This window comes from Felis catus, chromosome D1 (assembly GCF_018350175.1).
Source record: "Felis catus isolate Fca126 chromosome D1, F.catus_Fca126_mat1.0, whole genome shotgun sequence".
Classification (NCBI taxonomy): domain Eukaryota; kingdom Metazoa; phylum Chordata; class Mammalia; order Carnivora; family Felidae; genus Felis; species Felis catus.
The window spans coordinates 82652470-82665701 of record NC_058377.1 but is presented as its reverse complement, the minus strand read 5'-3'; the positions used below and the strand labels follow the sequence as shown (position 1 = coordinate 82665701).

Genomic DNA, 13232 nt, shown 5'->3' with positions numbered 1-13232 from the left:
TGGAAAAGTGGCATGTGTGCTGAATATTTAGAACAGGTGTAAGTGTTCCAGCTGGATTAACTGGAGGAACTCTTCAATGGAAAAGCAGTGGAGTAGATAAGGAGCAGCACGTGCAGAGAACGTCACACAATCTAATATGCCTAAACCACAGCAAGGAAGGAACAGGATAGAGAGAGGGCTTAATAATATTAATATTACAAGTGGAGGAATTTCTACTTTCTCATATAGGACTGTGGAACAATTAAGGAGATTTAACATACTCGATTTTGTTTTCATAAAAATAACTGTACAAAATTCTAAGAGATGAATTAAAGAAGATTGAGACTAGGTAGGGATACTGATAACTGATTAAAGGTTTTAAGAGTGCTGTAGAGGAAAGGGAGCAGATGAGTTGGGGCGGAGGGGGGGGTGGGTTGGGGAGAGTAGTGGTACCATTAACCAGAATAAAGAATACAGGAGTTAAGAGTAGATTTGTGCTAAAATTCCCAGGTTTTAGGATAAGCCTAGAAGTTAATTTTGGATATAATGAGTTTAAGGTTATGTTCAGGGTATACAGATAGAACTCTCCACTGGACAGTGGATATAGTAATGTTGTGTGTCGTAATAAAGAGCTTTGATCCCCTTTTATAAAAACTTAGTACTTGCATATGGTGCCACTGGAGCTGGGAAGACCCACACGATGCTAGGATCAGCTGCTGAACCTGGAGTGATGTATCTAACGATGTTAGACCTTTACAAATCTATGGAGGAGATTAAAGAAGAGAAAGTATGTAGTACCGCAGTTTCTTATCTGGAGGTGAGTTGACAATATCATTCTTTGGATGAGTCAATAGTATTACAAAATCTTTAAGACGTTCCATGGCCTATTCAAACTATTCTATCATATAGGAATTTTCTTATGAATGTATAAAATCATTGAAATTCCTGCTCTTAGGTATTTGTTATGCATCTTTATCTCTTTTTGCTGAGTATGTTATTTTGGCCTAATTTCTGAGTAGCATGATTAGCACAAAGACCTTCCAGATACCCTTCACCCAGATCCCCCATATTTTACTACCTTTACTACCTTTGTTTTTTCCCTTGGTATGTGTGTGTCTTCCTCTTTTTTCTAATCTGTTTAAGTTACAAACTTGTAAAAACAAGAATAACCACTGAATAGTTATCAAAATCAGGAAATTAACAGTGATAGAACACCATTACCTAATCTATAAATCTTAATGAGATTTTGTCAATTATTCCAATGTTGCCCTTTTTGAAAAAGGAAATCTAAGATCATAAGTTGCATGCAATTGTCATATCTCTTTAGTTTTAATTTGGATTTTTTTTCTCTGTTTTATGTCACTGTCATAAAACCTCTAATTTGTGTTAGTCAGCAATTAGATTCAGGTTGTAAACTAGCAAGAACACCGTAGAAGTAATGTTGAGTTCTTATGGTGTCATAACTTATGTGGTTAGTTAGTCCCATTACTGGTTTGGTTAACTTTGATCCATTTCATTATGTTGATGTAGGCAAAATTTCTGCCCTATAAAGATATTACTTTACCCTTTATCCTCTTACTCCTCAAACTTTCATCTATTACTATTGGCATCCACTGATGATTCATGCCTGAATCAGTTATTATGATGGTAGATGATAGTGATACTTAATTTCCATAATTTCATCTATAGTCATTCCTTACTTTCTCCTATACGGAAAGAGCTTTTCCTTTTCTTTATTATATCAGTGTGGACTCATGGTTTCTTAATATTATTTAAGAGCTTATAAACCTTTTCCATAATTAAAGCTCAAATTATGCTAGATTTGACTAGTCAGGTCTCCTTCATGTTTCTCTTGTGTCCTTTTGACATACGCCATCATTCTTTGAGGACTTCTGCTTTCTTAGTAATAGCTGACATTCAACAAATCATAACTAGGTGGTAGGCACTCTTAACTTTGTGTTCAGATAGTGTTTCAGATACCAGTGCAGAAACAAATCTGTGATTTTACTGCCTATTCGTTTGTGGTATCGGAGAGAACATTTCTACTGGTTACAGCTCTCTTATTGACATCTTGTAGTTTGGTTCCTACTGAGAAAGTTTCTTCACATTTCAAAAATTGATTAAGATATGTAGGTTGCTGAAAAAACTCATTGTCTATAAGTAAGTGTTGAAAAATTGCTTTGAACTTAATTGGGGAAAGAGCATAGCAGTATTCATTATTTCTTCCTTAGATCCTTTTATAACTGGGGGAATTCTAAAGTTTGGTTATTTTTATAATGTTTTTAATTGTTTTTTCTTTTAATCTGCCTTCATGTTATTAATGGTAAGGAAGGCAATGTCTAATCTAGTGGTTTTTCACTCAGGCTCTGCACCCAAGTTGGCTATGGAGCTTTTTAAAAATAGACATACCTAGGTATCACCCCCTGGACATTTTAATTTAATAGGTCTGGATTGTGGTTGAGGCATCTTAGGTTTTTTAAAAGTTCCCAGGTGATTCTGATGTGTAGACTGGCTTGAGAATGATTGTTCTAATTGTGTATTTTGTGTGATTGAAATGGGTAAGGGGAAGCGTTTGAAAAGTGACTGCTGCTTATCAGAAAAATAACAACCAACAAAAATTATCTCTTTCGATTTTACTACTTTTAAGAATTTATTACATTTTGGGGCACCTGGGTGGCTCAGTCGGTTAAGCATCCGACTTCGGCTCAGGTCATGATCTCACGGCTCGTGGGTTCGAGCCCCGCGTCGGGCTCTGTGCTCACAGCTCAGAGCCTGGAGCCTGCTTCGGATTCTGTGTCTCCCTCTCTCTCTGACCCTCCCTGTTTATGCTCTGTCTCTCTCTGTCTCAAAAATAAATAAACGTTAAAAAAAAATTTTTATTACATTTAAAAATTATCATTCATTGTAGAAAATCTTACCAGAAATGAAGTATCACTATTGGCTATTTATTAGAACATGGAAATAACTTAAAATATTTCTTAAAGCCTTAATTCTCTGTGTGTGTGTGTGTGTGTGTGTGTGTGTGTGTGTGGTGGGGGGGGGTCCTATTATGGAACTTATTATTAAGAATTGCATATTAAACTTAATGCAATTAAAAGATAAATGAAATATATCCCTGAGTATGGGTTTTCTTTAACTTTTAAGCTCTAAAATTTAAAAAGTTTTGACTGTTGGGGCATAATAAAATAACAAATATCTTCGGTAAGAACCATGGCATCTCCATATAACTTACTAGAATCTCCCAAGACCTTATGTCCCATATATTTCCAGAAAATAGGAAAAGACACATCCAGCTATCTTATTTGTTTCACTGTAGTTATCAAACTAGGAATTATGGAGTAGGAATATAATGACTCACCTCTAAATTTCAGTTGCACACCTAGGTAATAAAACTTCTGTTTTCTCAGACGATAGAAAATTAATGGCAACAAGAGGTAGAATGGGTGAGATGAATGAAAATGAGTTGACGCTTACCTTTAAGATGTAATTCTAATACAACCTTAAATCAGTAGCATATGTGATGTTATCACTATTATTTCAACATCAGTGCTAAAGCAGTTGTTTTTGGGTTTTTTTTCCCCCTTAAGGTATATAATGAACAGATTCGTGACCTCTTAGTAAATTCAGGACCACTTGCCGTTCGGGAAGACGCCCAAAAAGGGGTAGTTGTTCAGGGGTTGACTTTACATCAGGTATGTTTATAAATGTCTTTTTCCTTATGCTAATAGAAAGTGTGATTATTTAGCCATTTACTTTTTTTCCATTGTGTTCAAGATAGAAGAAAAATAATGAAGTGCAGAGTTAAAATAATCAGAGTGTATCTTTAGTATTATTTTGTTTCCCTTTGAAATAATTGAATGACCTTTTCTTTTAAAAATCTACTTGAAAATTTAATACCATGTGTTCTGCATAATACATTTATATTTCCTCTCCACAGAAAGAAAAGATTTTATCTTTTATTTCTCATAGAACACCAAACAAAGTATAGTTGACCCTTGAACAACATGGGTTTGAGCTGAACGCGTACTCTTATATGCAGATTTTTTCTTATAAACACAGTACAGTACTGCAAATGTATTTTTTCTTCCTTATGATTCTCTTAATAACATTCCCTTTTTTCATTTATGGTAAGAATACAGTGTATAATACATGTAACATGCAAACTATGTATTAATCACCTGTTCCTACTATCGGAAAGACTTCAAGTCAACAGTACATTATTAGTAAAGCTTTGGGGAAATCATAAGTTACACATAGATTTTCAATTTCCTGGAGGGGAGGGGTGGGGAATATTTAATGGGATTCAATTTATAGAAAACGTTTTCTACCTTTTATCTTTAAAAGTCTTTTTTCTTGTTGAAAGTTTATTAAAAATTTTAAAGATAGATGGCTAATTTGTATATTTTTCTTTTACTTAAACTTTTCTAGCCCAAGTCCTCAGAGGAAATTTTACAGTTGTTGGATAATGGAAACAGAAACAGGACACAGCATCCCACTGATATGAATGCCACATCTTCTCGTTCTCATGCTGTTTTCCAGGTAACAGGCCATTAGACTATTGCTCTTAAAATTCGATTTAAAATGAACAAAGCCAAATTCATGTGTGGTAGTTTTCACATATACAAAGAAAATCCCTTCATCTGTGGACTCCTTACTCAGTATTTCCTTAACTCTACAGCTTTGAAAAGATTTTATCAAGAGTATTCAGAATTGAGATGATATAAATCGGAAGTATAAAGTTTTACATGTGTGAAGATACAGGATAGTAAGGTAGTAGTGTTAGAGGGTTTTTTCCTTGAGTTAGTTGTTTTTCTTTTTTTAAGTTAGCAAAAATATTTAGTCTTTTCTAAAGATAACCTTATATTCAGAGCAAACTTTCTCTTTATAGATCTAGATTTACAGAACCAATAAATGAGATACTGATTCACTTTATAAAGATTTCACCATAGGGACTGTGTGAGTAGTTGCATTCCTGAAGGACATTGATTGCATTGTTACAGTTCTTTTTAGGAATACAATTCTAGAAAGAGTTAAAGCATAGGTTAATAGATACTATTTTTTGTAGCTTCTGGTCCTGTTAAAATACAAATTATTTTATAGCTTCATTCCGGATTATATTATTGGAGCACATCTTATAAAAGAAATTGACATAGTTGAAAGAATTCATATCGGAGGCAGTCAAGTCATTCAGAAAGTCTCTAGTCCATAAAATTTTATTAATCTTTTCTGTTCTTTCCAATGACTCTTCATTTATCAGTGGTCATGAGAGAAATGTTTATCTGTGACACTGAAATTTCCCCAAAATGTCTTAGACCCTGCTTTATAAGAATATTAGCAAAGAGTTTTATAATGGAATAATAGCTAATCTTCTCCATCTTTTTTAAGTTTGCCACTTAGCTTATTTCAATTAAACTATAAAGTAGCCTAAATTGGCTCAATAAACGATGCTGTATGCCAACGAGCTGAACATGACAAGTACATTTTACTATTTTTTTTTTATATGGGATATTTTCTTAAATATAACAACATACAACAATTTTGGGAATTAGAATACATTTACTCTCCAGTTTAGGCCGACATCAAATTCACCTTTCCTTTAGGAAAAGTCCCCGGACAAAGGCAAAGCATTCTGACCACTGCCTTTGGTTTTCTGTTAAGAATATTATTTCTATGGGAATGCAAGCTGGTGTAGCCACTCTGGAAAGCAGTGTGGAGGTTTCTCAAAAAACTAAAAATAGAACTACCCTACCACCCAGCAATTGCATTCCTAGGCATTTATCCAAGGGATACAAGTGTGCTCTTTCGAAGGGACACGTGCACCCCCATGTTTATAGCAGCACTATCAACAATAGCCAAAGTATGGAAAGAGCTCAAATGTCCATAGATGGATGAATGGATAAAGAAGATGTGGTATATATATATACAATGGAGTATTACTCGGCAATCAAAAAGAATGAAATCCTGCCATTTGCAACTACATGGATGGAACTGGAGGGTATTAAGCTAAGTGAAATTAGTCAGTCAGAGAAATACAAAAATCATATGACTTCATTCATATGAGGACTTTAAAAGACAAAACAGATGAACATAAGGGAAGGGAAACAAAAATAATATAAAAACGGGGAGGGGGACAAAACAAAAGAGACTCATAAATATGGAGAACAACCTGAGGGTTGCTGGAGGGGTTGTGGGAGGGGGGATGGGCTAAATGGCTAAGGGGCATTAAGGAATCTACTCCTGAAATCATTGCTTCACTATATACTAATTTGGATGTAAATTTTAAAAAATAAAAAATAAAGTAAAATTTAAAAAAGAAAAAAAAAAAGAGTATTATTTCTAGAGTACCTGTTCCCTACCACCACCACTGGTAAGTCTATGTTCTGGTTCAAGGGTTACCAGAACACAAATGGTAGTTGTTTTGAGCTTCTGTCATGCCAACAGTCATTTGCCCTCTGGTACACATACGGGAAATCTCACTTTTGAGGTTTTTTTCAACTTCCATAATTCTGGTATTCTTACATATCAGCCAGTCAGAATATTATACTTTCTTCAGTATGTTTTTGAAATGAAAATAATTTTGATTTCATGCTCTTTTAAAAATAAAGTGCACATTTCTCTTTTAATTTTGTTAAACCTTATCCTCATTTTTCCTGTTCTCCTGTAATTTCAAAAAGATTTATTTGCGACAACAAGACAGAACAGCAAGTATCAGTCAAAATGTACGAATTGCCAAGATGTCACTCATTGATCTGGCAGGGTCTGAGCGAGCCAGTACTACCAGTGCTAAAGGGACCCGATTTATAGAAGGCACAAATATTAATCGGTCACTCTTAGCTCTTGGGAATGTTATCAATGCCTTAGCAGATGCAAAGGTAGGTGCCATATGTTTACTTATTTAAATATATTGAAATGCTGAAATATGTATAATTCCTAGAAAGATACTACTTAAAATAATTTTTTTTTAATTTTTTTTTTAACGTTTTATTTATTTTTGAGACAGGGAGAGACAGAGCATGAACAGGGGAGGGTCAGAGAGAGGGAGACACAGAATCTGAAACAGGCTCCAGGCTCTGAGCGGTCAGCACAGAGCCCAACGCGGGGCTCGAACTCACGGACCGCAAGATCATGACCTGAGCCAAAGTCGGCTGCTTAACCAACTGAGCCACCCAGACGCCCCAAAATAATTTTGTTTTAATGGTCTATTATAAATCAAATGTCATTTGTATATAGGGCAAAGATCACAGAAAGCCTAATATATCAAATAAAGCTATATTTTGTTTTAATTTCTAGTTTTAGAATCAGAATTTGTTGAAAGAAAACGATTGACTGTCATATTCATAGTCAGTATTTTATCGTACTTTCTCATCACTTATTTTCTACCTGATTATTAAAATCACCATTTAGGGGTACCTTGGTGGCTCATTTGGTTGAGTTTCTTATTCTTGATTTCGGGTCAGGTTATAATCTCATGGGTCGTGAGATCAAGCCACGTGTCAGGCTCTGTGCTGATGGCATGGAGCCTGCTTGGTATTCTCTCTCTCCCTGTCTGTCCCTCCCCTGCTCATGCACCCTTTCACTCTCTCTCAAATAAACATTTAAAAAAATAAAATGATCACTTAATGATCACTACACAGCAAGCATGATAATTGAATTGGGATGAATATGAAAAACATATTTAGAAAAGCTTAATTTTGTTCTGGTTTGTATTTTATATACTGTAAGATTAGGTTAAATGTTAAGTTTTAATTTTTCTTAGGAAGAAGGGCTTAAGATATAGAGTATAATCAAATCACCTAATAAGGTCATGTTTATTAGATGTCTTTGAGGCATTTAAAAATGTTTTACGTCTACTATATGCTGGAGTGCTTACTAGAATACAGCATATTTAACAATTTCTGTATTGGTAAAAATGACTTTTTTTTTTTTTTTAATCAAGTTCAAGCCAGGTTCAAGATTTAAGAAATTGTATTTAGGAAAATACAGGTCAATGAATGCTAGGAAAATGTTGTATTTTGATTTAATAAAATTAAAATGATTTGGGAAGTGTTTTTAAAAAAGGCAAGTTCCTGAAATCACATAAAGATTAGAAAGGCAATATGTCTTTTATATTCTAAGTTAAAAATCTCAAACGTGTAAATAGCATGATAAAGAGACTGATTTTCTGAACTTAAGCCATTTATAGCATTTTTTCCATACTGTCTAAATTTTTAATAGACTCCTATTGAGTCATTTATGAGTCCATGTTTAACGTTTGGACTTGTACATGTAAAATCATTTCAAGTTAACACCAGTAATATACATTTCACACTATTTGGGAAACATTGCTATAGTGGAAAGCACAGTACTACTGGAAACTGGGGCACCTCGGGTGCATTTCTAGCTCTGAATTATCAGGCACATGACCCGAAGCAAGCCATTTCACTTTTGGTTTAGCTTCCATTAGTCTTTTGTATAATATGATAGATCTACACTAGATAGCATAAGATTGCTTTTAGCTCAACATTATAATGTTTTGTTTTTATATAGAAAGTGTGCTTTTTGGAAATTTTGATTTTTACTTTAAAATCAGAAGTGTATCTTTTAAGTAAAGGGGAACCTAGAAGTATTAAGTTCTCTTAGAACTCTGTTGTCCTTTCAGATGAAGTCTCTGTAAAATTACAATTTTAATTTACTTTATGTCCAGTTAGCTAATTATTTAATGAGAGAAATAGCTGTATGCCATACAAAATTCTTAATATATTTGTATAGGGCATGTAATACTTTTGTATTTTAATTTTTTTTAAATGGTGATTTTTTTTTAATGGACATTTATTTTTTTAAGAGAGGAAAGTTGCTAAAATAATATGGAAAGATCTTCTTAAATATACTCCACACTCAGTTTTCCCAGTTGTTAACATCTCACATTTATCTGGTGTACTTATCACAACTCATAAACCAATATTGATTTTTTTTAATTAGCTAACGTTTATTGAGATGGGGATATAATCCTTAGGTAGGATATTTGTTTTATATATTCACTCAATAGTTCCATAAGATTCATCATCATCATTTCAATCACCAATTATATCATAAGTCTGCAAAGTTGGGCAGTGCTTAAATTCTTAGAGTGAAGTGATAGCAGGTTTGCATTTAAATGTGGAAAATGACATAAGAATTCTTTTTTTGTTCTTTCAGAGAAAGAATCAGCATATTCCTTACAGAAATAGTAAGCTCACTCGCTTGTTAAAGGATTCTCTTGGAGGAAACTGTCAAACTATAATGATAGCTGCTGTTAGTCCTTCCTCTGTGTTCTACGATGACACATATAACACTCTTAAGTATGCTAATCGTGCAAAGGACATTAAATCTTCTGTAAGTGTGTTTACTCTGCCTTTGTTGTAAGGGCATTAGATGTATACTATTTTTATAACTCTAAAAAATATTGTATTTTTACTAATGAATTAGCAAACAGGGTTAGAAATGTCTTTATTGGCTTGGTTAATTGAGCATTTACTTGGACAATTAAATCATTAAGCATCTTGATTACATATATAATAGATACCATTATTTAGTCTTTTGGAAGCTAGAATGCTTTAGTGTCTTTCTTCCTAAACTTTTTCACATCATGGCACATTATATTTTGATGGCACCCTGGGGTAATTGGTCAAGGCTTTAACACATTTGTTATAGCCAAGGATGATGCCATCTGCTATAGCTCAGATCTAGCCCTTTCTTCCTGAAAACCTTGGGCATGTTAGGTAATTTCTCCAAGCCACGGTCACTTCATCTGTAAAATAGATATATCTGCCTCAGTTTATGAAGTAAATAGCCCCTTTAAAATAATTCATGATATTGATGCAACCAATATAGCTCTAACAATATAATAATTATTGATCAGGTCAGTATTCTCGCCAGTAATTTGGGGCAATTTAAAGAAATTTAGGTCAAACATGATATATGTTTAAAAATCACAGGATCTTGGGGCGCCTGGGTGGCGCAGTCGGTTAAGCGTCCGACTTCAGCCAGGTCACGATCTCGCGGTCCGTGAGTTCGAGCCCGCGTCAGGCTCTGGGCTGATGGTTCAGAGCCTGGAGCCTGTTTCCAATTCTGTGTCTCCCTCTCTCTCTGCCCCTCCCCCATTCATGCTCTGTCTCTCTCTGTCCCAAAATAAATAAAAACGTTGAGAAAAAAAAAAAAAAAAATCACAGGATCTCAGGGTTGGAAGAAACCTAGAGTTCAGGTAGTATGATGATTTCTCCTCCTACTTACCCTTCTGCTACTCCCACTGTATGAAGATGAGCCAGTTATTGTCTTCCTTAGAGAAATGTCTATATACTTTTTATATAATTAATTGGGAAAGATTATATTAAATGGGTACACGAAGCTTTTCACACGTTTTTCATATATTCCTTACACCAACCTATTGATACTCAGAATTTTAAGTACCAAATTCTAAATCAGTTAAGTAAGAAGTGGACAGGGCCTTGAAATCAAGTATTTGGACTTATATCTTTGATGTTTTCCCACTATTCCATAGCTGCCAAGGAGCCCATACAATTATAAAAAGGATAAAATGTAATAAGAACTCATTAAAAACTAGTTGAAATTAAAAATGATTGAAACTTAAAATTATCTCTAAATTTCTTAGAAGTCAGAGGAAAAAGAAAATGGGCAATTTTAATTATAATGTGAATGAATGTTTTGTAAGTTCTTAAAAGTATATTTTCTCAGGTAGTAAGATAATTTCTTTATAATTTCATTTATTTTGTAGATGTGCTCAGCATGTCCTCTTATCATAGATTTTGAACATTAGCGTGAATGATCATGATTATCACATGACTGTAATTGTCTCAAATTTTGAATTCATGGATCAGAATTAAGGAGGATATAATGCCATTTTTCTCATATATATATATATATATATATATATATATATATATAGCTATGTGATTATTATCTACCTACATACAATCATAATTTCTATCTTTTAACAGTTGAAGAGCAATGTTCTTAACCTTGACAATCATATAACTCGGTATGTAAAGATCTGTAATGAGCAGAAGGAAGAGGTATGTCTTCTCTTTATGTTACTCTCCTTTAGTTCTTCATTTATGGGATTCTGCAAACTTAATTGCTTAAAAATTTGACATTTTTTTTCTATTATAGTTGAAAATCTAGCATGTTCAGTTATTTTTCACAGCTAACATTTTTCTGTAGCCATGTATTATGGAGACAAATAATTTGTATTTTAACTAGTGTTTCTCTCTACTAGATTTTAATGTTAAAAGAAAAACTAAAAGCCTATGAAGAACAGAAAGCCTTTACTGATGAAAATAACAAAGCAAAGTTAATGATTTCAAACCCCCAGGAAAAAGAAATTGAAAGGTAAAAATGACATTAAGATCTCATTTTGAGGATTTTATGGTTTTGAAAGTTAATCAGATTATTTTATGTTATCATCATTTTTTGTGTAAGTATGTCTTTATATATATTCTCAACTGAATTCAGGAAGTCACTGATTGCTCTTTATTTGCACACTCGGAGATCAGATCATTTTAGTTATGATTATACACAGTTGTGACTATACCAGGACTTAGGTATAAGATGGAGAAGGAAAGCCAGTTACGTCACTTATGAAATTAGTTTTTAGCTGTTTTCATATTTTTCTTCTCAGGTGTCTTATTCCACTCAGGCTGCTGTAACAAAATACCACAGAGTGGCATCTTATAAACAAAATAAATAAATAAAAATTCTTTCTCACAGTTCTGGAGACTGGAAGTCCCAAGATTAGGGGGCTAGTATAGTTGGGTGAGGGCATTCTTTCCAGCTGAAGATTTCAATTCTTGAATCCTCACATGAACTCTGAAGGGAGATCTCTCTCTCCACAGCCTATCTTATAAGGGCACTAGTCCCACACATGAGGGTCTCTGCCCTCATCTGATTACCTCCCAACAGCCCCACTTCCTAATATATCACCTTAGGTGTTAGGTTTCAACATAGGAATTTTGGGTAACAAACATTCAGGCAATCTCATCTGGCATGATATCATTATTGTATAGTTCACATGAATCTTATCTACTCTTTCTTGACTATGTATAACTCTTATAATTCACTTAGTTTGGTTAATTATTTGAAGGGACATCTCTCAGTGATATAAATTAATACGGAATTTTGATAGGTTCCCACTAAGCTTCCTAGCAGGTAATTGGAAAAAAAAAAAAAAAAAGGTGTTAATAATACAATATTCACGAATACTTCTCCCCTAAGCAGTTAAGATAATTTTCCAAATTGTCCCAAAGGGGATGCTAGTTCAAAAGCTGTGAATCTTGAGTAGCTCTAAGAAGGCAGTAAGAAATTCTTGGATCAAACAAATTTGGAAATTACACCTTACTTGAGGATTCTAGGTGATTTCCAAAGTATATCAGTTTATTAAAGGCTCTGAGAGGTCTTATAATAAAGGAATCTGTTCAATCTTCATTGAAGTTGACTGTAGTTAAAGTTACTTGACATTCTCCAGAGCCAGTGTTCTGTTATCATTAGTATGAGAAACTAACCACAATTTGGAAACCAATGATTATTCACACTGTTTTGGAACTCTAGAGGTTATAGAAGATATCTTGCTATATGTAAGGAAGACTAGTTGACAGTGACTTTCAACCTAGTTTCAGGTATGACACTGTTTTTAAAATTGGATTTGTATTTTGAAGTTTATGGAAAATATCCTTGATTTGAAAAAAATGTTTTCTGACTCAGTTGACCCCAGATGCTAAGATTGCTACTTCTAGTAATAGTACTTTATCTTTGTAGATGACTTTATAGTTTTTGATGATTTTTAGCCCCATATCAATTTAATCTGATCACTAGAACAATCCTTTGAAATTTGAAGTGGGATATTGTTTTTTCAAAGATTAGCCAAGAACTTTTAAATCTTAATCTTTTTCTTCCATACCATGCTGTTTTACAAATATCATAAAAGGTAATTAAACAACTATTTCTCTGAGTGACAATCAGTTTTTAATATAGCATAAAGTTGACCTATATATTGGACTCCTTTCTTGCATGGAATTGTTCAACACTATCTAACCAGATTTAGTTATCAGTTGAAACCTTATTAAACTTTTCTGCAATTGATGGCTTTAAGTTTTGAACCTTTCCTTCTGGTAAGATGATTCTGGAGGGAGATGGCCTGAACTATGAAATAAGCATTTCAGGGGAGTATTTTTCACATTTCAACCTGATTTAACCAAGAGTAAAAGCCTTTAGAGTTTTAATTT

General features: G+C 33.6%; 1 protein-coding gene across 3 annotated transcripts in view; it reads left to right on the top strand.

Moving 5' to 3' along the window:
* The window catches only part of KIF18A (kinesin family member 18A), a 79753-nt gene that overhangs the window by 11411 nt on the left and 55110 nt on the right, over positions 1-13232 (top strand). For all 3 annotated transcript variants that reach the window (XM_011286752.4, XM_045039074.1, XR_006586463.1), the window contains exons 4-10: positions 639-796; positions 3567-3671; positions 4408-4518; positions 6654-6851; positions 9154-9330; positions 10953-11027; positions 11231-11343. In XM_011286752.4, coding sequence (XP_011285054.1) covers positions 639-796; positions 3567-3671; positions 4408-4518; positions 6654-6851; positions 9154-9330; positions 10953-11027; positions 11231-11343 — 937 coding nt within the window. The remainder of the gene's footprint in view (positions 1-638; positions 797-3566; positions 3672-4407; positions 4519-6653; positions 6852-9153; positions 9331-10952; positions 11028-11230; positions 11344-13232) is intronic.